This window comes from Borostomias antarcticus (assembly GCF_949987555.1).
Source record: "Borostomias antarcticus genome assembly, chromosome: 8".
NCBI classification, from domain to species: domain Eukaryota; kingdom Metazoa; phylum Chordata; class Actinopteri; order Stomiiformes; family Stomiidae; genus Borostomias; species Borostomias antarcticus.
The window spans coordinates 24,814,148-24,838,895 of NC_140241.1; the positions used below are offsets into that span (position 1 = coordinate 24,814,148).

The 24,748-nt window shown below is 46.7% G+C and overlaps 2 protein-coding genes across 2 annotated transcripts; one reads left to right on the forward strand and one right to left on the reverse strand.

Annotated features, from left to right (window-relative positions):
- Positions 1-819: 819 nt before the first annotated feature.
- Positions 820-5,721, reverse strand: dipk1b (divergent protein kinase domain 1B; the record flags this gene model as incomplete). The annotated part of the gene is made up of 5 exons (XM_084441740.1): positions 820-1,632; positions 2,746-2,922; positions 3,423-3,530; positions 5,407-5,541; positions 5,653-5,721. The coding sequence occupies 5 exons, from the start codon at positions 5,719-5,721 to the stop codon at positions 820-822; spliced, it is 1,302 nt and encodes a 433-aa protein (XP_084297866.1).
- Positions 5,722-8,304: 2,583 nt separating this feature from the next.
- agpat2 (1-acylglycerol-3-phosphate O-acyltransferase 2 (lysophosphatidic acid acyltransferase, beta)) lies at positions 8,305-20,004 on the forward strand. The gene is made up of 6 exons (XM_084442662.1): positions 8,305-8,759; positions 12,255-12,388; positions 15,773-15,948; positions 17,129-17,224; positions 19,544-19,616; positions 19,788-20,004. Exons 1-6 carry the CDS (start codon positions 8,584-8,586, stop codon positions 19,943-19,945), a joined length of 813 nt encoding a protein of 270 aa, XP_084298788.1. The 5' UTR covers positions 8,305-8,583; the 3' UTR covers positions 19,946-20,004.
- Positions 20,005-24,748: the final 4,744 nt, after the last annotated feature.

Genomic DNA, 24,748 nt, shown 5'->3' on the forward strand with positions numbered 1-24,748 from the left:
TGAGACTGCACATACTATGTAAAAACCTGGACAATCTTGGAGTGGGTTATATATAATTTATATACCAATGTCCATACACCACGGATGCTTCTATTTCTGTCCCTATCCATTTCTCTGTTCCCTGAACTTCCTGTGAATATGCTTTTAGTAGACCTTTTAACAATTGAAATACACACAGGCAGGCCCTGAGAACATGAAGTTTCACAAAAGAAAGAATGCCTCTAAACTGCTCTAACCATGTATGGATAACAGTAAGATAAAAGCCTGTATTTTGAGCCATTTAATCTGTCCCCATTCAATTTAATGTCAGTGCATCTAGCCTAAAGTGTTACAAAGCATCTGGCATAGCTTGGTCTTCTGACTGCCCAAAAACCACTGTGGGAGAGTGAGATCACAGCTTTTAAAAGAGTAAGTCTTTCTCATATTTCACCCATTAAGTAGGTCAAGGTGCCTCTTGGGTGAAGTTGGAGGATAAACCGACAGGTTTGTGCTGCTCGTCTCTTTAATCCCGCTACAACGACCCTGTGTTCAAGGCCCCTTCTGTATCTGACACAACCGGACTACTAACTATCTACTGTGATAGAGGAGATAATGCTTCCACCTATCCAGGCATATATCAGAGATAACCTCAAGGAAGCTAATAGGCCTATCCCCATTACTGGTATCTAGAAACACCCGTCTGCCCTCCTCTGCTTGAGTTCATCTCTGATCTAACGTGATTGGATAGGCTGTCACCGATGTATACGTTCAAGATCGGTCATTTCTCCAAGAATGGGAGCTAGGAGGAATGAATCCGACCGGGCCCCAGGAGCGTGGTTCTCAGGAGTACTGTGTGTTGGAGATCTTCTTCCACAGCAGGGTCTTCAGGTTGTTGAGAACCAGCGAGTGGTGCACCTCCATTTGGCTGGCCAGCCCGCTGAGCGTTACGCAGGTCCGCAGCTGCTTCTCCAGGTCGCCGCGCAGGTCTGACGGAGCCCCGAACAGCAGGAAGTCCTGGAGGAGCACGCACACCTTGGCCAGGTTGGGCTGCACCACCTCCGTGTTGCACTGCTTCACCAGACGGTCACAGGTGGCCGTGCAGTCCCGGCCGTAGGTGCAGTCCGCGTTGGTCTCGCACCGTCGCCCCCGCAGGAACCCCCTCACGGTCGCCTCGGACGCCACGCTGCGCAGGTCGGCCATCTTGCAGTCGTACATGGCGTTGTAGCCCACGTGGCGCAGGCTGGCGTCGCATATCAGGAAGCTGCCATAGGATCCGTGGAAGACCTCCTCCACGAACTCCAGCAGGCCGATGGTGATGCGGGCCCTTCGGGGCCAGGCCGGGGCCAGCCAGCGGTTCACGCCGGAGCTCAGGGCCTCCGGGACCAGCGCCTGCAGGTAATTAGGGACCTCCAGCCTGTAGAGGGAGCTGTGGGCCACGCGCTCCGTCACATACAGGTCCCCACAGAAGCCCAGCAGCCTGGGCGTGTGCTCCTTTTCCTGCAGCGCCACCATGAGGACAAACTCGTTGATCTGGAGCAGCGCCCAGACAGACTTGGCCTCTGCCAGGGATACCTTCCCGTCCTTGTTGACATCCGCCAGGGTGATGATTCGTCCCACCAGGGCATTGAGAGAGGCCTGGTCTCCCAGGTTAGACTGCAATGAGTGGAAAGGAGAGAACACGGAGAAGAGAGACCAACAGTAAGGGGTATATGGAGGAGAGAGACCAACAGTAAAGGGTATATGGAGGTGAGAGAGCAACAAGAGAGGAAAAAACAGAGTTAAATCTGCCACTTTCATTTCACACACATCACATGTTGTAAAATTAACCTTCTTAGTGCACAAGGAAATCTTCTTAGCACAGAACAACTACTATGGTGTGTGACTACTGTATATGGTTTGAGTTAACTAAATTCCCCCATTAAGACTGAGGGCAGAGATCTATATATTATGTGTACTGTACACTAAAAGTTCTCACCATTATACACAGATTAAAACCTACAATGTGACACTTCCAGATATGATGATAATGGAGATGACCATCTCGTAAAAAGTCACATTCTGTCCAGTCTATTCTATCAATACTACTGTCTGGTGTGGAATGTGCAGAGCGCTACCATGAAACTTCCTCACAAAGTTGGCATAGACCCAGACCAATATAATGGTCTACACTGTCTCTTAAAGCTGCTGAGAACCATTGCGCCGACCGTGACCACTGGTTGAGATCTTTTTGTTTTTGGGCTATATTTGGCAAGGGACTTCAACCCCTAGCTTCTTCCTCATCTCACTTCCCTTCTTGTCCCAAATGTTGTACATCTCTCAGAATTCTTCTCTCAGTATTCTGTCTCTCTCTGGTAGCACACACTGTTAATGAGGTCACTGTGGCCTTTCACACTCCACAACTCCACTGTTCTAAAAAAAATCTATATTTATAGATGGTAGCAGTGGCAACCTTGTTAATGTGTTTAGCATCGGACTCAATTGCCCTTGAGAGGGACAAAATAAACTCGCTGAAGAGTTAAACAATGTCTCTTTTCCCTGGCGTTACCACAGCAAAGAATGTTCTGTTAACAGTTCAGAACATACATCTTATTCACCTTTCATTTGAACATCTGAAATTATCTTTTGTTGGCTCTGCGCTCACGCTTGGCTACCGTACACTGCTGCCATGAATTTGCTGCTGTGTGATTTTAACTGAACATGTCTGACTGAGGATCTGAGGCGTCCTCCTGGCCTCTACCTAGACAGAGGGGGGGGGGGGGGGCAAACCTTGAGGAAGCTGTGCAGCATCTCTTTGAACTCATCCATGGAGGTCCCACGGGTGGGCTTGTCAAACAGGGTCATTTCCTGTCGGAGCACAGAGTCCGGTCCCCGATCGCTCTTGAGAGGTTCCTCGATCCCACATTTGATCACAACTGGTCTATCCTTCCACAGCCCACTGTACACCTAACACCGAAACACACATCCAAGTCTCTTACTGTAGGTCTCAATAAACGACCCTGTTTGAATAAAAGACACGTCAAATGTATGTGTAGTGCATTATGCACAAGCAAAAAAATGAATAGCATGGTGATGTAAATTGCATAGTAGCAAACTCCCCACTGCCATCAGGACAGCAGAGTTGCTGCCCATCTTTCGCCGCAGGTTGAGAACTCACCTCTTCAAGAAGTACTACCCTGACCCTTCCTCCTAGCACTTATTGTATTTGTACTTAGCTGTTATTGCACTTTTACTTCAGCACTAGGTTAGGCTCTTAGATGCTTGTTTAGTAGTAGTGCACTTGACTGCCTACTTTGAATGCATTTATTGTAAGTCGCTTTGGATAAAAGCGTCTGCTAAATGACTATAATGTAGTGTGTGTGTGTGTGTGAGTGTGTGTGTGTGTGTGTGTGTGTGTGTGTGTGTGTGTGTGTGTGTGCGTGTGCGTGCGTGTGCGTGCGTGTTACCTGGTGAGTGGAGGAGGTGGACAGACAACGCTGCAGGGTCAGGGTCTTATGCTCACACAGTGCCTTGCAAGACGAGCCTGAGATGATACCTCTCCTGTAGTGATCACACTAAGACAGGAAACAGGAAATAGACCATGTAAACAGGAAGCTCCACAAGGATTCTCAAGTCTCTCTATCCATGACCTAAATTTAAATGTAGCTATCCATGCCCATAACCCATAATGTGAATTTTCATAGTCACACATGTTGGCCTTTGACAACGTGATATATATGTACAGGTTTGAAGTTATTCAGCCAAGACTGTATCTTTTATATTAAACTATGACCCTCAACTGTGGCTCTCAGACAACAAGTCACTGAACCATTTACCCCTCAAGCAGATCTCCAAAAGATTGTTTTTTTTTTTTCGGAAAGGCAAGCAGAGAAGTGGTATATGAATTATCGTGTGGGTGTCAGATTTTATGCTTGGGAAAAATCCAGGCTACAGTAAGCAATAAGCAGGCAAAAACATCTTGATTTTCTTTCTTTAAAAAAAAAAAAAAAGTGAAAAACACTATAAGCTATGACCTTCTCTGCTGTATTGTAGTTGCTATGGTAACAACCACAATTTGGGGCCAGTTTTGACTCCTCCAATTAAAGAAGGCATTTTGGGGAGACTGTCTTCTTCTCTTCTGAGAGGAATTGGTGGCCGGTTCTTTCTTTCTGCATGTTGACAGCATGCTGACCTTAATGTCCCATTACAGTTCCTAATGGCCTGAGGGAGGGGACAAAGAAACGAACACAGTCTTCCCTCTCTCCTCTCAAAGACAGTCTACAGTAGCCTACCTCCTCCCTCTCTCACACACCATGAAAAAGATGTATGTACAGAATGCATAGACGAGGCTATACACAGCGCATAAACATGCCCCCAAACATACATATATCAGGGAAATGTCTACTCATTCAAAAGGGATTTCCCCTTCCAACATATTTGCAAATGTGTTTATGTCAGGCAGAATAGCCTAGCCAGGATGATCATCCTCTTCACATACAGCCTAGAAACAAAGACCACAAAAACCTATTTTCCTGTGCCCTGGTTATCACGCCATCCAGAGTAAACTGTCACTCTTATGAGAGCTAGAGTCATCCTTGCCACGAGCACAGAACATGCACGCGCACATCGACCTTATATCTCCCTCGCTCTCTTTCTGTCTATTGTCCTCTCAGTGAATCCCTCAACTCGTGCCACTGCATTCTCTCTAATGAATTTACAAGCAAGTCTGGCGCTCGTGACTAGGATCCAGGGAGAGACCACATGAGCAGAACCCGGCTGCCGTTCTTATTCGAAACAGAACCCCTCGTCATTCATCGCTGCATCTTTTTTTCCTCCCTGTATCCTTGTAGGGAAGAGAGATCCTGCCCATGCTGAATATTTCAGCCTTGAAATATGTCGGGTAACATCACCAACATACTGTTTTCAACTGTAAGACCTTCTGATCTCTCATTGCAATCATCTCAATGCCTCCGATGTAGGAGGTAGTGGAGAATTTGGACATAGCCACAATCTGTTCCCAGAGCGCATGGTACTTGCCTCCTCCCTCTGTATCCTCATCTGTTTTTTCCCTTCTCTTCCTCTATCCTTCCCCCTCTCTTTCTCTCTTTCTCCCCCCCCCCCCCCCTCTCTCTCTCCCCTCTGGCCAGCAGTGAGATCATGTGCCCATGGAAATTTGAGAGTTGATCGCCACTTGACTGCAGTCACATATAACCTACTGTCTAAATCAGTAATGAGTGGTAAGAGAAGTATTGCAGTGAATGTTTGCACATGGTGACTTATAATATTAAAGCAAACAAACATCTATTTCAGCCTACAACCCCCACACACAGACCCCTTTACAGAATTGGAAAATTGTTGGCCTCCAGGTCAAGTCGGCAGATACACTTGCTGTGGTCATAGTCATAGGCTATGTCATGGATGCATGCGTTGTGAGAAAAGCAGTCCACTTACAATGACCATGTGGCACACATGCCCCTGGCAGAGCTCTGAGTAGGACGAGTACTGCATGTAAACCACCCAGCTCGCTACCAGGATGCCCAGCCATGCCAGCAGCAGGTACTTCACCTTTATGGCAGGGAGGCGACTCTTAAGGCAGAAAGAGGGGTGGGGGGCATAGGTTAAGGTCACAGTATAGGAGCTCGACATCAAACTGTATTCTAAATAAATAAATAAATAAAAACACATTTAAGGTTATACCTGCAGTCCTTTCGACAGAGGGCAGAAAAGCATTAAATGCACGAGCCTCCGTAAACCCCTGGGCATCATGAGCGTTTCCGATAGGACGCGGTCGGCTAAATTGGCAAATCAGTGAACCGTATTAATCTCAAATCGCATCACGGAGAGAATCCACGGTTTAAGCACAAAAAACGCCATCACCTCTTTCATCCAATGTATTAAACCCCATAGGCGGCTATCTCTACCCTTCCTTTAGCCTAAACATATTGAAAAATATATTGAATATAAACCATCTAGCGCGACGTCAATGGATCAGGCCAATACAGAGGGCAAACGTTTCATAATGAAATTTCACAGGTCACCATTCGATAAACACAGCATAAAAGAATCCAACGTCCTTGAGAAAAAAAAATAGTAAAGTGGAGCCTGTCAGATTGTCCAGAGAGACTATAGGCTATTTAGAACACCATAGTGAAGATGCAGTGGCGCGTTTGTTGTGGCTGTCATTCGCGGAAGCAAAATATATTTCACTATGAAATAAACGATATTTGGCCGCTCCGTTGAAAAAGAAAGTAGCCTTGTTGAATTAACTAGATGATGCCCCTCTATTTGTTCAGCGAATTCCTGATACTGTATCCAATCTGCGAGTCGTCAGCTCGCTTCTTTAAAGGGGAATACACTGAGAGATCTCAGCTGCGCTGTACTGTTAGACCTCCGACGTAAATCTTAAATCACTGCTCCTTTAATTCAATATGCAACACTGGCTCAATTTTTTACATGCCTTAAACGAGTCTCAAATAGCCTAATGTATTTACCTAGGCCTATGTATTAATGTCTAAATAAACAGGGCAGTGCACATGACATGATAGGCTATTTATACGCTGTGTGTTCTAGGTGGTGGCGATAATGCAGATTTTCAGAGTGAGTTTACAACTGATAGTTCCTCACCATTATCTCTCTAACCGACTAACCCTGTTGCGTACCAGTAGGCCTATGCCCTGGGATGAACAGCAAATCGGGATGAGTATGTGTGTGTGTGTGTGAGAGAGAGAGAGAGAGAGAGAGAGAGAGAGAGAGAGAGAGAGAGAGAGAGAGAGGACACTGTGTCTATGAACATAATGCACAACACAGCACAGCACCAGCCATGAACAGAAAAGCATCCCCTATATTATAGCCATATCATTTGTTTACAAGGTTGTTTTAATCCTTTGGTTCGGAAACTCAATATTTGTTTTGTAACATAAACTAATCCTGGTTTTCTTTCCATGGAGGAATGTGGTCTATATATAGTTCATCGTGGTGGGGGAAGGCAGTGGAAATTTGATCATTTCAGACAGCAAAGAGTCATCTCTCTCTGACAACGACAAACGCCTGAGTCACTCTGGTGATGGATCGCTCATCCAGGCTGCCTGTCTCTCTTCCTGTCTATACAAACCCATTCTCCCTGCGGTTTAAGTTCCATACATGAATACTTTGACCCTGGCTGTCACTTGCTAAAAATAAAACGTGCTGAACCCCACGTGAGAAAAATATAGATCTTGCAAACAATCCACCCTTCAAGCACATTGGTTCCATGAAATAGCAATCAGTAGAAGTATTTCCCTCAACTAAAATATTCCCAGGGAGGAGTGAGATGCGCTTCATCCAGTGCATATTGATCTTCCGTTATGCATCACGCACATGCACACAAACCTTCTTAAACTGATTAGCCTGCGACAATTGCCTAAAACAAGTACATATTGTTCTGATAAATAGTGTGTGTGTGTGTGTGTGTGTGTGTGTGTGTGTGTGTGTGTGTGTGTGTGTGTGTGTGTGTGTGTGTGCGTGTGTGTGTGTGTGTGAACTCCATCCTATAGATGGGGCTACAGTACCCAGGATAAAGTGGCACTGTACAGTAAAAGTAAAAGCCTAGGCAATTTTACAGCCGATAGATTCTTTAAGGATTCTTGATAGATAGCCTAATGAAGGGATGAATCAAGACCATACAGAGATGTGGTTAAATTGTTCCCTTGTGAATATCTGCATTATTCTTACTCTCATGTTTTACCTAACCTCAACAGCGACGTTTCATCATGATTTGGGCCCATGATTCAGATCACTGGGTTAATGTATTGGCCTGGGTTCAAGACTTTTAGTCTCTAGTTAACAAATGGCAGATCTGTGGACCCGGGACAGCAACAAATTCCTGGATTATCACTCCTAATCCCATTATCTATGTCTCCGATGTTGACTAATCTGCAGTGATTTCTGGGGTTCTTGGAATTTAACAAAACTACCTTCACATAATGTCATCAATTTATACATCGTATGAAGCCCATATTGGCCTATATTTTGATTATTGAGTTCATGCAATAATGGACTTTGCATCCGAGAGGGAAGAAATAATTCTCAGATATTTCTTAGGCATTCACATCTTTAAATGGCAATTTTGGTGATAGCCTAGCAGGTTTCGCGTGGGCTAGGCTGGACCACCAGAAGGGTTGGGCTATCTCTGAAGCGAAGCCTACGTAGGTCCTATGTGGCATCGATGACAGTGAAGGGAGTGCTTGCTTGTAACCGGAAACAATTTTACACCGAAATATCACCGAGTAGCCTAACGTTACCTCGGCGGCTCCATTTCACGAGGTTACCAACTTGGTCATCACATGGAAATAGTTAGGCTACCTATTGAGTGTTTTCTAAGGAGTCTACGTTTGAAAGAGTTACACGTTTTTAGCAAGAGGGCAAGTTGTGTGCAGCTGAAGTTAACCGTAGCCTTGGAGGCTGGAATGCCATTCGGGGCCACGGTGCCTCCGTTCACGCTCTCGCCTGCCCAGTAGGCTGGTAGTACAGTAGGCTAGTAGTACAGTAGGCTCGTAGTACAGTAGGCTCGTAGTACAGTAGGCTCGTAGTACAGTAGCAGCAGCTGTATCCACCATCAAACCGGGCGTTCTGCTGGCAGTTTCTGGAGGAATGGATGCGCTGTGGATGATACCGCTGCTGCTGGTCCCACTTCTGCTGTGGACCAGCAGCACGTTTGTGTTTTATTTCAAAAAGTGTTTCTACGTGGCCTATATGATGTGTTTGGCACTGGTTGCGATTCCACTTAGCATTCTGAAAAGCGGCGGCAGAGATATAGAGAATATGAGGTAAGTTGCCTACATAAATACCGTTAGCTCGAGTAATGTATATGACGGATAGCTAGCTTGTAGTATTAGGTCCATTCGTTTTGGCAGTAGTCAGGCAAACCCAGTTCGGCCCGAGTAACTTGGTGTAAAATCACCAGGTGCGTTTGAATCATATAGTGGACCTGACCTTACCTTTTAATTAATATGATATTAACCAATGTATCTGAATCATCACCTTGGTGCACCAGCACATTTGCTGAAGTGCGGGGTACGCGGGGTGGCGTGTTCAATAAAAACGAAATGCCTCAATGTACTGTTAGCTTTATAGCCAACTAGCTAGCAAACAAGCTATCCGTTTGCTTGACACTGTCTAAACAGAAGGCTGAATAACAATTTGCGGTTTGAAAATATAGCTCTAGATTAACTAGATCCTCGTCGAGGATTGTGTTTTTATGCCATTTGGTAGCTAACCATCGTTAAATCTGGTGGCAGCCTGCTGACATTTGCTAGCTAGCCAGGGAGGCTCGATTAGATGTTTCAATTCTGTATCCAGTCTGCTAACGTTAGCCACACTTGGCATGCAGAGCTGGCTTCGGGGCCCATATTTAGCAATGGCACTGGAAAACAGTGTGTGCATATGACGGACTACGGGTGCATATCAATAAAAAGCCACGCGTCTAATTATTATTGAATATTTGGCAGACTGTTGCACAACACGTCAAGTGACAACATCCAAGGGTTCTTTGGGAACTGATTAGTGCTGATAAGACATTGTAACTACGAGCGATGACACGAACTCCAATGTACCTGTGGCTGCACTGCAAATACAGTATACTTTATATTCTTCTAGATTAACAAATAGCTTAGCTATAAAGTAGCAATAACATGGAATAATTTGCGATTAGAAAATCAACCCCCCTTCTACATCCCTGTAGTCTAGAACTAGGTATGTCTGCGGATAAGGGAATGAAGACTCCTTGCACCACTTGGTGAAGCAACATTTACCAGCTTACTTATGAGGTCAGCTTCTTCACCACCCCGTGTTTGGTTAAACTACACCAAAAGTGTTAGTGTATCATCTTGTTAGCAGGTGGATTGGGTATTGCTGTGGTCAGAGACATTGCCAATGGTTGGACACAAGTGACCCCATCCAGAAGATCCATCCTAGGGTTTTGTTTCTGAATGCTTATTAGTTCTGTTCCCCTGAACGCTTCCATTTTACATATCATTTTCTAGTACCCACTGAGCTGCTATCCCTGGTACAGTAGTTCAGTCATAACAGCACTGGTCTGGTACCATGCTAAATATGGAATAGCTGTGTTGTTTCTGTTGTGCTGGTCACTGTGTCGCTGTGTTGGTACTGTTGCTTTTCACCGACACCATTGTCTTTTAACCCAGAGGTTATCTAGATCTGAACGCACAACTCAGTATGTTTTCTGTTTTTGTGTTTGTATGTGAGACTGAGAGAGGGAGAGAGAGAAGGGATACAGACCCTCATTGACACAGACAGACTAGGGACACAGACTGTAATAGAAAGAGTTCACTGATTTAGCAAGGGCAGCAATCACCCCCTCCCAACACACACACACACACACACATACACACTGGTACAAGGAAGCGCTGGACTCCGGCTGTTGTCTCCCCGGCCGAAGCTGACCCTGGCCTACAGCCTGAGGCCAATCAGCTATCCACACTTCATTTAGAAACTCCTTGGCCTCTCCTCTCATCCACAGTCAGAGATCAACAATTATCCTGTAAAGCCGTGCTAGTGGGATCGGAGTGTTGCTGCCGGCAGTTCCCTGTGGATTCCATGTGAATCATGGAGTGGAATCTCAGCAACAACAAACAGGGTGTCTAGCATTGTTCATTTTTTTTTAGCTCTGTTCCTCTGAATCGTCTAATCCTTCTCTTTCATTTACCTGACCTGGTGCTCATGTGCTGTTTCCATGCCTTGTTCATATGAACTGGTGGTGAGCTGGACTTGACTGCTGGTATCTTTGTGTGCATGGGAACAATTAATTACCCAACGCAGTCATCCCCTCAACTTTCTCTATGGTCAGGTCACTTTAACTTTTGGAGAACTCTGTCACACACAAATGTGAGATGTGGAGATAAAAGCAAGGTTGTTGACCTAGAAACATACGACTGATTCCGAACAGTGGGGACATTATTGCATTAGCATCATGGTCATTTCGACATGGGGCTTGCGCCACAAGAAAGACGGGACCTTTATCTCCATGCTGCTGTCTGAAGATAGTTGTTCAAAGGTTGTCTAACATCAGCTTACAGTCTAGACCGGGTTTATCTTACCTAATTTCAGTGCAGTGATAGGTATTGTGTGGTATGAGTCATAATAAATAAACATACATACATACACACACACACACACACACACACAACCATTTCCGTCATCTTAAATTACTACAGACTAGGCTACAATCACATAGGCTGTTTGCCAGGATACCTACTGAACACATGTAGGCCTATATTTCCCAAGGAGGGATCGGGCCCAGTGCCCATAGTGTACTGTTTCAGCATGATAATTGATAGGCTAATTACTCTCATTAGACGTGATCAAAACCATCCCCTTATATCAGGAAACGATGAGAGCACTGAAGCATCCCTGTTTCACAGACAATACTTGGATATACTGTAGGCTCAGCAGTGTTACTGTATGGAACAGAATACTAGCCTGCTTAATGTGGAATGTAGACTTAAAACATGCATGCACCTAATAGTGTCAAAAGTCATGGTCTACAGATAATAAGCTTTGATTCTGCATTACTTTCAAAAAGACCTGGGGCCTCATTTATCATTGTGGATACACCCTTTTTCATTTACACCTGATTTTTGTACTTGCTTTTCTCCGCAAATAATGTGATGTATCATGCCAAAACTCGATGGGAAATATTGTGAGATATATCGACCCATCGAGTTTTGTCGTGATACATCACATTATTTGCGGAGAAAAGCAAGTACAAAAATCAGGTGTAAATGAAAAAGGGTGTATCCACAATGATAAATGAGGCCCCAGATCATTGTGACCTATTGCCTGGAGCACTTTCCCCCCCAGGGCAGCGTTGTCTGACTGTGACAGGAGATGCTGGGTGTTATAACGATGATGATGTATGAAATGCACATGGGTGGCCAGAAGGAGCCGGATGCTTGGGGAAACGTTGGCAGGTGCAGACGGCCAGACCACATCCTTCACAAAGCTCATCAGAGCATTTCACTCACTCAGGGGGAAATGATTAGCCGGCCTAGAAACAAACACGACCGATGCACTAGAGATTTAGAGTCAGTTTAAGTCGTACGGCCATTGTCTAGGCTGCTATAGCAGAACGATGGAGCTGCCTAGACTTTAACTTGTATTTGAGGTTCATTAAAGTGTATATCGCTCTGATCATAATTGTAATATTTCATTTGTTTATTTACTTATCGTGTTGTATTTTGCTGCTTGTTTACCGGTCTCCAGGTTTATTGTGTTGTGTTTTGCTGCTTGTTACCGGTCTCCAGGGTAATCCGCGCCCTGGTTCGTCATGTGAAGTACTTCCTGGGTTTGAGGTTCGAGGTGAGCGGTTTGGAGCACCTACAGACAGAGGGGCCCTACGTCATCATCTCCAACCACCAGAGCTCCCTGGATGTACTGGGTAGGACACACAACACACACACACACACAAATATGGCTGAGAAGTGTGGTTTCTTCTAGTACACGAGACTCTGACCACACTGACTGCATGCAAACACAGAGGCCTCCATAGGAATAGGACTAGCCAGACATGCAGTTTGCTGTGCCTCCTTTTAACTCTGCAGACAGTGGTTTGATCGGCTTAGTATGACATTTATACCTACTTGGCTGCAAATTTCAAATCAGTGGGTGTAGGGTCACACCAGCCATCTCAACAGACTGAGTTACTTAAGTGTGTGGGGATATCATCGATCGTAGCTCTCTTCGAGAGGAGAGGAAGAGGCGAACAGATTGATTCTGGGAATAGCAAACCCTTGCCTAATAGTGTGACGTGGCGGTGTCTGTGTTGAGTTATTAAATGTTCTATATTTAGAATAGACTACATCGCATGTAGGATTAAAAGCAGTCCTGGGGGTTCGGTGGTCGTGGGAGACATGGCCGGCGTGAGAGCCGCCGGCAGACGGAGCGCAGTGTTCTGGTGTGAGCTGGCCGGGAGGTGCGTGATCTCACTCTCACAGGAGAGCGGCCTGTCTTCACCCTGCTCCCCCGCTGTATCCCTCCTTTGCCCTCTGTGTGTGTGTCTCTGATTTAAGCCTGAGAACTGTGTGCGTGTGTGTGTGCGTGCGTGCGTGCGTGCGTCTAAGTACACTGTTGACTCTTGTCTGCACAATACTAAATCTCAGGCTTCAGGCTGCCAATCTAACAGCGATGTGTTTTCCTCGTGCCTGGGAGAGAGAGAGAGAGCGAGAGAGAGAGAGCGAAGAGAGAGAGAGAGAGAGAGAGAGAGAGAGAGAGAGAGAGAGAGAGAGAGAGAGCGCATGCGCATGTGTGTGTGTGTGGAGGAGGGCGCATGGCGTTTAATTAGTGCTGAGAGCGCTCGGCAGGGGGGCTGGTCCCGGGGTCAGAGTTGCCATAACAACACCACTCAGACAGCCACGCCTCCCGCCTGAGCGCAACAGCTGATCCCGGGCGTGTAATCAACACGACCCCCCGGCGGTGATCCTTTCACTTTCACTCCTTAGTCTCCTTACCGCTTCCTGTCCAGCTTTCTCTGTCACACTCGCTTAAACACTCGTCTCGTATTCTTCTCTCTCCCCCCCCCCCCCCCCCCCCCCACACACACACACACACGTGCGCGCGTCTGTCTGCGTGAACCTGACACCGGGTGTGGCGTGTGTGTGTCCAGGGTGCGGCAGCTACTCTCACCTATTCACACCACATCCAAACAGCCAGACAGAGTCACTCCTTAGAGGATACGGATGCACACTTCAAAAAGATTCTTCAAAAAGACTTCTTGGTTGATGCGCACGCCCGACACCCTGACACTATAGAAGATCAAATAAGATTGCTCCTGCTACTGCTGACTGTCATCAGTTTTCTCAGTAGGTCAAGACCCGCGGAGAGAGGTCAGGGTTACAGATTATCTCGGGTACACGAGTCCTGACGAAAGAACGTGGATATTTACCACTGCACGCATCTACATTTTGTAATCATGTACCCAAGAGTGAGATGAATCAATAAAGTTTGACCGCACAATGAACTGTCTGTCTTTAGCTAACACTTAGGATATTTGCAATTAACACTCAGCAACCTCGTGCACTCAGGTAGAGATACAATGAGCAGTCCCAATGATGAGTAGAAATGGTGCTCAGAGAGCTCAGACCTCCGCCCCTGAATGCATTTGGCGGCTCTGTGCACGGCAGGGGGCGGTGTGGTGCACTCCGGGCGCTCCCCCCGCACACCCCAGTCCAAACCCTGTGTGTCTAGCACCCCCACACACCCCAGTCCAAACCCTGTGTCTCTAGCACCCCCACACAACCCAGTCCAAACCCTGTGTCTAGCACCCCCACACACCCCAGTCCAAACCCTGTGTCTCTAGCACCCCCACACACCCCAGTCCAAACCCTGTGTCTCTAGCACCCCCACACCCCCCAGTCCAAACCCTGTGTCTCTAGCACCCCCACACACCCCAGTCCAAACCCTGTGTCTCTAGCACCCCCACACACCCCAGTCCAAACCCTGTGTCTCTAGCACCCCCACACACCCCAGTCCAAACCCTGTGTCTCTAGCACCCTCACACAGGGAGCTGGCTTTGTTCTAAGTTTTCTTTTCATTTTGTGTAATCTTAGTCCAAAAAATGACGAGGTGAATGGGTGGCTGTATTTGGCCGGTTCTGTGGCGCTGTGGTGCAATGCAATGCACTCCAGGCTCTCCCCATGCTACACCCCTCCACCGAGTTTTGTGAAAATCGCTCCAGTAGTTTTTGCGTAATCCTGCTAACAAACGCGCACACACACACGCCACCGAAAACATAACCCCTCGCCCTGCACTGTCACTGGGGCAGAGGTAGTGAGATAGCTTTTGTACAAGGCCTCTACAGTCATAAAAAATGGTTGACCCTGATGAATCTCGTTGTCTTTTATTATTGTCCTTGATTAGCTCTGCGTTGTGTTTTAATTTCAATAAAAGACGGCCCCAATCTCACACAATACCACACAGTCCAGTGTCTCCTTTTCAGGTGTATTCCAAATGAATCTCTCCAACACGGGATTTGAGCCTCGAGCAAAAGCGATTTATTACAGAAGGTTTGACATTCAAAAGACGATGGCATGGCCTAATGTACAGTTGACCTCTCTGTATGCTGTCTGAACCCAAATCAAAGCATTGGTCTCGTTGCAACGTTCTTATGTGGTTTGAGTGTCCCCCCCCTTCCTCGTCTCTTCTCCGATAAGACTGTCCCTGGTCTCTTCTGTGGCCTTGTTTTGTCCCATTAACCTACGCCGCCTCGGCGCCCAGGCCTTTATCTCTAATCACAACAATGGTGTTTGGCCCAGAGTGTACCAGCCATGGAATGTCTTTATCTCATAAGTCTATGGAAGAGGGACACCGTTGCTTACTGAAAACTCAAGCCGACAACCATACTCAGAGGTCAATCATCATAATTAGGAAATGGCTAACAGGATCATATTAAAAGGCATTTCTCTGAAAATCAACAATATTCAACACCCAAACAATTATGCTTGTCTTCACAGTAAATGTTGACACAGACAGTACATTTTATTGATCATCTATGACACAGAGGAGAGTCTTATCGGTGATGGCCACTAAGGCCTCTATCTGCCATCACAGCACTGCTTGCACATGAGAACAACAACAACTTCTGAGCCAACAAGTAAAGCAATGTCATGTAATCGTCTCCCCTCTCTCCCTCCCTCCCTCCCTCTCTCTCTCTCCCTCCCTCCTTCCCACCTCCCTCCTCTCCCTCCCTCCCTCCCTCTCTCTCTCCCTCTCTCTCCCTCCCTCCCCCTCTCTCCCTCCCTCTCTCTCTCCCTCCCTCCCTCCCTAGGCCTGATGGAGGTCCTTCCTGACCGCTGCACCATGATCGCTAAGAAGGAGCTGGTGTACGCCGGCACGGTGGGGATCGTCTGCTGGCTGGGCGGCATCGTCTTCATCAACCGCAAGAAGACCAGCGACGCCAAGAGTGTCATGGCCGACGCCGCCAAGACCATGCTGGATGACCAGGCAAGTAAAAAAACAAACAAACTCAGGATTTGGACTGGGACCATCCCTCAGGTCATGGCCCCTCATGACCCCTCTCCCAGGGTCTGGACTAGCACCAGGTGGAGGTCACAGGCTGGGATGAGTTTAAGTGAATTGAGTTTTACAGACGCAACCTGAAACACATTTCGCGTTCCATAAAATGGGAGACATCACGAGAGAGCGCAATGAACTAGAGCTCTTTTGGGCCCTGTCCGTTAGCCAGTGAATGAAACCGCGTGCCCTCCGCGGTTTGGTCGCTTGTGGGCTTTTCACTCAGAGGTTTCACTTCCTGTCAACCACCGCCATTTTATTTGACTCAAATGTGTCTGTAGGACTGTTAATGTCAGGATTTTTCTTGGCTCAGAATGGGTCTTTGGAGGGTGATGCGCGCACACTTTTTGGGGAAACCTCAGTTTTATGTAGCCTACCAGCACATATAGGTCTATATTCTTTGCTGTCGTTCTGACTGAGCTCACTTTTCACAATCGCAGGAAATCCCCCGGCATGACCCAATGGATATGAAGACAAAATGTTGAAGATACTGATAACCTGTCTATTAATGATCTTGATTACTGGTGGTCCAAACCATGGACAATGCCAGAAAGAGGGATGGGCTGCACTTGAAACAAGCTATCAAACACATTTGGAGAGGATTTGAATTGCTATTTTTATTCTCAATTTTTTGCATTTTGGAACTGGTGATTTTGGCTCTGGCTAAAACCTCTTTGGGATGTGCCAAAAAAAACCTCTATGCAGGAAAAACCCTGTAATATGTCACTTCCGTAAAACTACGTACAGTAGTTTCTCAATATGTGGTCAGTTTATTGAAATATCAGGAAGCCCTGACTTCCACGTTTGTGGAGATCGCTGGCCAGAGTCTGTTTTCAGCTCAGTTCACTTCAGCTTCCGGCACCACCACTCTCCGTTTGTTTTGAGTTGGAGGCGATATTTTTGGCGAGATGTTGCTGGTTAGTGGGCGCGGCCATTTTGGGTTCAGCGCCGGCTGGGCTGCATCTGGTCGTCCCCTGGCCCCGCGTCGAGGACCGGTGCCGGAGGCTGAGTCCTTGTCCCCAGTGGCAGAAGTGACCGATCGGTGATCGAAACTGACCGATCGGCTTGATGGATTTTGAACGCGAGCTCTTCTGACCCTTGACCCCTGCAGATCCGCCTGTGGGTGTTCCCCGAGGGCACGCGGAACCAGAGGGGCGACCTGCTGCCCTTCAAGAAGGGAGCCTTCCACCTGGCAGTACAGGCACAGGTCAGTTGTTGGGCCAGCCGTGTGCGTGCGAGTGTGTGTGTGTGCGAGTGTGTGTGTTATATTGGGTTGTGGTGTTCGTGACTGTGCCTGTTCAGGACACATGGGGGAGCTAGCAATCTGAAATGGCAGGGGTAGACTAAGTCTAACCTAAGAATCGCTGGTCCCCTGACAATGTTTTAGGGTTTATTTTTGGAAACGACACCGACAGCTCTGGATCATTCCAGCCTGTTACCTGTTGAAATCCTGTGAATAAATGACAGAAGGGGTGTGGAGAGGGGGGGGGGTGCAGATGGAGAGACAGGGGGACACGGTCTTTCTCAGGTACTGCTGTGTAGGATGAGTCTAGCAGCTAGGCATTACACTACATTAGTCATTGTGCACATTTTTTGCAATAATTGCATTTAATGTAGGTAGTCAAATGTGCTGCTATTAACCGGAACTCTAGTGCATCTAGCTGCTCATCTGTCTGTCTCTGCCTGTCTGTCTCTGTCTGTCTCTGTCTGTCTCTGTCTGTCTCTGCCTGTCTGTCTCTGTCTGTCTCTGTCTGTCTCTGTCTGTCTCTGCCTGTCTGTCTCTGCCTGCCTGCCTGCCTGCCTGCCTGCCTGCCTGCCTGCCTGTCTGTCTGTCTGTCTGTCTGTCTGTCTGTCTGTCTGTCTGTCTGTCTGTCTGTCTGTCTGTCTGTCTGCCTGTCTGTCTCTGCCTGTCTGTCTCTGCCTGTCTGTCTCTGCCCGTCTGTCTCTGCCTGTCTGGATGTGGGAGGTCTGTGCTCAGCTCTCATTTCATGTTTTACCATCAGTCAGGGCTGTGAAACCCAGGTGGATTACATTAAAACACAACAGTAGATGAAAGGGACAGGCGTAAACACACGCACACAAACAAATACACACAAACAAATACACACACACACTGCTGTTTCATCTGTGTCGGTAGGGCCTGTGGTGATGTGGGTGTTCTGTTCACTGGGCACTAGCGTCAGTGTGGTCAACAAGCTCTGATACAATATGATATGATATGGATCTGAGAGAATCTCCCCGACCTTCTCCTCTGACTCTCTCCCTGGTCTCGGCCTTGTGAGGAGCTACTGATAAAACTGATGTCAGTGTAGCAGGATCAATATTTTTGGATTGGTCTTCTACGGCGTCGGGGTGTCGGCCATGAACATTAACCCGATTTTGTGTTAAACACCGGTCAGGGCCGTGAAACGCAGGTGGAATACATTAAAAGAACAACAGTAGATGAAAGAGAGAGGCAGGCACACACACACACACACACACACACAGCAGTTTCTTCTCAGGCCATAGTGTGTTGGTAGAGGTCTGTGGTGGCGTGCGTGTCTATTTCACCGGGCGCTAACGTCGGCGCGCTCAGGCACGGGCACAAAACAGAGGGTCAGTGTGTGCCTGTTTTTGGGTCAGTGTGTGCCTGTTTTTGGGTCAGTGTGTTCCTGTTTTTGGGTCAGTGTGTAGGTGCCGCGTGCGCATGTGTGGGTACGTGTGTTTGTTTGTGCGCCACGCGTACGAGGCCTCGGCCGTTCAAAGGCTGCTGTGGCTGGTCTAGATGGATATCAGCGGAGACCGGTCGACATCACAGAGAACAGAGGGGGTCAGCTGATCAAGACCTGCTGCTCCCCATTAACAACCACATAAACAGCTCTCTAGTCTCTAAGGCGTGTGTGTGTGTGTGTGTGTGTGTGTGTGTGTGTGTGTGTGTGTGTGTGTGTGTGTGTGTGTGTGTGTGTGTGTGTGTGTGTGTGTGTGTGTGTGTGTGTGTGTGTGTGTGTGTGTGTGTGTGTCTAAAATCAATAGCACCTGGAAATCCTCAACATCATTGCCGTTGCAAGTTTTCCAGTGAAGCCTGACGAAGTCTGAGGAGCAAAAACATGCACATACGCGCCATCCACACACACACACACACACACACCTAAGCTTCACACACACTCCCCAGCCCTGCTTCGCCAGACAGAGAGAGACAGCAGAAACAGGCCAGGTCCCAGCGGGAGCCATGCTTGGCTCAGTCCTATCTGATGAAGGTCCACTCAGGGGGGGGGGCCCAGAGAACTCCTCTTCCTCGATTAGCAGCGCTGGAGGAGATGGAGACTACTAGCTGATTGTGTGTGTGTGCGTGTGCGTGCGCGTGCGCGTGCACGTGTGTGTGTGTATACTTGGTCAGCCATGCGTGTCTTTGTCTTGTTGGGTGGAAGTAAACTAAAATAAGATTGTCAGAGCTCGTAGCTCTTGTACCTCACTCTCCCTCTCTCTCTCTCTCTCTCTCTGTCTCTTTGTCTCTCTCTCTCTCTGTCTCTCTCTCTCTTCCCCCTAGGCTCCCATCATTCCCATTGTCTTTTCATCCTACAGCAACTTCTACCTACGGAAAGAGAAACAGTTCAAATCAGGTACACACACTAGCACTTCTCTAAGTCTTTAAGGAACAACTTGAATTGATCCAAATCCTTTACAAAAACAGTCATTTTTAATTATTGTCAGATACCAGTATTGTCATCAGTATATTGTGCATCCTGGTATTTTTTTGATGATGATGATGACGATGGTTTCTGATCCGCCAGGCACCATCACGCTGAAAATCCTGCCGAAGATCGAGACGAAGGGGATGACGTCGGACGACGTGGCGTCGCTCCTCGACAAATCCCACGACCTGATGCGCTCCGCCTTCCTGGGCATCTCCGCCCCCGCCCCCCAGAGCAACGGGCCCACGCACCACTGAACATTACGACCGCCACACACACCCCCCCCCCCCCTCCCTCCTCCCCCGCCCTGTCTCAGACACCCCCCGCCGCCCGCTTCCACATCGCCCTGGTTACCTTCCCGGGTACTCCACGTGCAACGGGTCTCTGTCATGAACTCAACTCTGTTGTCCCTTTTTGGCTCGGTCCAGTTCTGGTCCACGTCTGGCCCGACCTGCAGCCCATGCCTGACCCTCGTAGTGACTGGTGATGCAGGGTGGCTCCGCCCTCCTGTTGGGGGGGGGGGGGGGGTGGGTTTGGGATAAGAGGGCGCGCGGGTAGCAGCAGAACCTTATGGATGTGTGTTCATCATGCATGCCTTCAGATCGCTCTGTTCTCCCGGGTCCTCCTTTAGTTCAACCTGGCTTCCAATAACCTATCATCTCTGTTACGGTAAATCTTTTTTTTTTCAGTAGTTGTGATTTCGGCCTCTTTTTTATTTTATTTTTTTACCCTCATGGCTTTCGTCACAGATAAACCCTGGGAAATGCTGTTCTTTCTCTCTGGGTTCCAAATGATATTTTCTACGTTCCTCTATTTCTATGTTCCTCTTGTGCCGCCTTATCTGTTCTCTTACGAAGCGCCCAAAAAGGCACAACCCCCCCCTACGCTCAAAACACACACAACATTCAACCCCTCCTCTCCACTAGTGGCTCCTCCCCCCTCTCTTCATTCAAGTCTCTGGTCTTCAGAAGGAGGAGAGGAGCAGGCTCTTAGGAGTTAGGTGTGTCTCAGTGGAATCGCTCTAGATCAATAATCTTCTTCTCTGCTATGCGATCAATAGCTGATCAATGACTGATCAGCAGCTCAACGACGCACTGGACTACTCCAAACAACCAAGGATGAATAGAGTGCCAGACACACACACACACACACACACACAGTACCGCAACAGCAGAAGCAGCTCCAATGACTTTATCAACTTTGAAGTGGGACTCGTGGATTTTCAGTGTTGTGCGTTATGTTGTGTGCGTTATTTCATGTCAAAGCTCAGATGTGTAACATTGAGCAAGTGTTTTTTTGTCTGTGTTTTTTATTTTTTTATTTTTTACTTGACATTTCTCTCTTCGGAAGGGTGTTTCTTTTCTGGAACCTACTAAAGATGTGTCAAAGACGATTTCAAAATGAGTGCAATGTCCAACTGACAAGCATCACTGTTGAAGCATTACTGTTCCAAAGTGCGAGCTTCCTGTCGTGCCATATGCGAGCGTCCCAGTGACGGTACTGGGAGTGTCAGGTGTTAGAACATGAGAGATTAGCTGTGACCACATGGGATCCACATTCGTCTGTGTAAACGTGTCCATTAGCGTAGAGACCGTGGCGATGACGGAGAGAGTGGGAATGGTGAATATGTCAAACCTCCCATTTTACTTGGTTCTGTTATTTTATGTTCCTCTCAACTTGAATTTTCACTAATTACTAACAAATCTTATCCCAGCCCCAAACCCGGAATGCATCTCAGCAGTGTTTGGCTGGTAGCTACCAAATCTTCCTGAAAGCAGAATATATTGGGGATATTTTGGTCAGTCATACCGTGTGTTTGGAACTGGGGAAGAGGAGGATTCTGTTAGAAGGGAATGTTTTGGGGAACTTACTGTAACAATACCTTCATCACACCTTCTGGTCAGTTATGATTATTGGCAACACATTCTCTGAATGAATTAATGTTGTATGAACTGTACCTCTGTAAGATCCTGATCAAGGTGTGTATCTCTTTGTGACTATATTTACATAATGGACCGTATTTGGATAATATTCAACTAGATTTTGTGGGGAGGTTTTGGCCTTATGTTTTAGATGGTAATCATCAGTTTGGATTGTGAAGTGAACTTGCAAGAGGTTTTATATTCCATCATTTACATAGAGAAATGACATTAAGATTAAATGACTGACCATTTATGGTAATGCAGCTTCTCGTTTTTAATTTGTATCTGGCTCTTGAAAATGTTATTCACTGCCTTTACATTCACGTTTGCAAAATGGAGTAGCTTGCTGCTTTCAGCCTGTCAAACACCATTCTGAGAATGTATTTCAGCATTCAGGATCCTTGTGTACCTCTAATTGCATTTAAGTCTTGTTATTTTCAATTTTAATGTATTACAATGGGAAGTTGTCTTGCATAGACCTGGTTGTCAACACTACAAAATGTGTCCATAAGATGTATTTATTTTACATTTTTAGGGTGAATTTAAGTATTGAATGTATGTCTCCACATATAATTTTCTTTGTTCAGCCCCCTCCATTAACATCCTATGAGCTTGTACACAGCAGGAATGAAAACGTGTTGTGAGTGTCTGATCTATGCCTGTGCTCAGCTCCTCACAGTGAAGTGGCCACTGTAGTATTAGTGATGGGTGTGGGACTCTTGGCTTCAGGAAGTAGATATATATACAGTGCATACACACACATACTTAAGAGGGTCTTTATCATGAGTTTCTTAGGGCCAGTACCCTAAGACCCCAGACCCCCTCACGTCTTCAGTGCTGACCACAGTTTAACAGATTCACCGATGCCCATTTCGTTTATTCAAAGTAGTATTTTTTTTTGTTTATTCATATATTAGTACATTTTTGAGTGTGCTTCTTTTTCTGCTCGTCAAATGCAGTGTTTTTTCCCCTTCTTACAACGAGGTTTGAATGTTCATCAAAACTGCTACCAAATTGTTTTCAGCCAAAATGTTGAACTGTCGTTGATTTAGAGACAGTCAATTGTTATTAATGGTTTTATGATTTTGCTGGTCATTTTCTAACTCAACTTTCTGGTCGGTCAGTGCATTTCATGAACTGGCTTGGCAACACGTAAGCCTAGCTAGGTTCAATTGGCTGTTGTCAAAATACATTATATATAAGATTTAAGATATTTGGAAAGATTAAAAGTATTCTAAAACAAAGCACTTTTTGTTGAGTTTTTGGATGGTGTATTTCGAAGATATATATATGAACACACATACACAGTACAACTGGAAAGTACTCACACCCCATTAATTTTTCCACACTTTGTTACAGTCTTATTCCAAAATGGATCAAAAAATTTTTTCTCATCAATCTATCACACAATAGGAGTAGATATGCCTCAAACATCTACACACCATAGCCAATAATGATTAAGTGAAAACAGGTTTTTAGAAAATATGCTATATATCATTTTAGTGACGAAAATAGGTTATTTAGGGGTTACATATCTGTACACAGCCTATTACTTGGTTGATGCACCTTTGGCAGCGATTACAGCTTCAAGGCGTCTTGGGGAAAGAAGCTATGAGCCTGGCACACTTGTTTCTGGAGATTTTTGCCCATTCCTCTTGGCATATCCTTGCAAGCTCTGTCAGGTTGGATGGGGAGCACAGCCAATTTCACAATTTCAGCTCTTTTCACAGATGTTCAATTGGATTCAGGTCTGGGCTCTGGCTGGACCACTCAAGGACATTCACATACTTTCTCTGAAGCCACTCCACTTGGCTGTGTGCTTCGGGTCGTTGTCATGTTGGAAGGTAAACCTTCACCCCAGGCTGAGGTCCAGAGTGCTCTGGAGCAGGTTTTCTTCAAGGATCTTGGTGTACTTAGCTGCATTCATCTTTCCCTCTATCAGGACTAGTTGCCTCGTTCCCACTGCTGAAAAACATCCCCACATGATGCTTCCACGCTATGCTTCACTGTAGAGATGGTATTTTCCTGATTATGAGCGGCGCCTGGTTTCCTCCAGACGTGACACTTGGTATTCAGGGCAAAAAGTTCAATTTTGGTTTCATCAGAGAATCTCATGGTTTGAGAGTCCTGTTGGTGCCTTTTGGCAAACTCCATGCGGGCTCATTTGCCTTTTATTAAGGAGTGGCTTCCGGGGAGTGCTGACCCTCGGGTTCCTGCTCACCTCCCTGGACAAAGTCCGTCTTCCCCGATTGTCAGTTTGTCCGGGTGGACAGGTCTAGGAGTCTTGGTGGTCCCAAAGGTTCCAAACTTGTTCCATTTACGAATGATGCCACTGTGCTCTTTGGGACCTGTAAAGCTGCAGACATTTTTCCGTACCCTTCTCCAGATCTATGCAACAGCAAACATACAAACGTCTTTATTCGTCACACATTGAGTATGCACACATCACACGGTGTAGGGGACGCGCGAGTGTCTGGAGTGTCCACCGATTACATTTTTCTACTGCTCTTTACCCATCCTGTCTTCCTTCTCCTAAGGACAGCCGGGAGCAGACAGTAGGCAGCGTGTATGGGACACGCCCGGGGGCCAACCAAGTGCTCCTGTCCGTCTTTGCCAGGGACAGACAGCGTTAGTATGTTCTTCTGCATGTTTTTCACATTGGGCTCTTTATGGGGGGAACACTGGCGAACATGGGGAGAACATGCAAACTCCGCACAGAGAGGCCCAGGATCTTGCTGTGTACTACGCCACTGTGCCGCACATGAGATCGAACGGGGGACCTTGTGATCCCTAGCCAGCTGCTCTACCTCCTGAGCTACGTGCCCATCCCCAAAGACACGCTCCTGTTGCTGAGGTCTGCAGATTATTCCTTTGAAACCCATGGCTTGGAGTTTGCTCTGACATGCACTGTCAACTGTGGGAGCTCATATAGACAGGTATTCCCAACCATCCCAACGTCCAATCAATTGAATTTACCAGAGGTTGACTCCAATTAAGCTGTAGAAACATCTCAAGCAGTATCAGTGGAAACAAACTGCTTTAGGTGTAATATCAAAGGGTGTGCACACTTGTGTACATATATTTTACATTTAGATTTTTAATAAATTAACACATGTCTAAAAACCTGTTTTCAGTTGG

Coding starts and splice junctions, on each gene's coding strand:
- agpat2 (XM_084442662.1), top strand. CDS start 8,584: ATGGATGCGCTGTGGATGATACCGCTGCTGCTGGTCCCACTTCTGCTG. Junction 12,389..15,772: donor GAGCTCCCTGGATGTACTGG/GTAGGACACACA, acceptor CTCCCTCCCTAG/GCCTGATGGAGGTCCTTCCT. Junction 17,225..19,543: donor ACCTGGCAGTACAGGCACAG/GTCAGTTGTTGG, acceptor TCTTCCCCCTAG/GCTCCCATCATTCCCATTGT.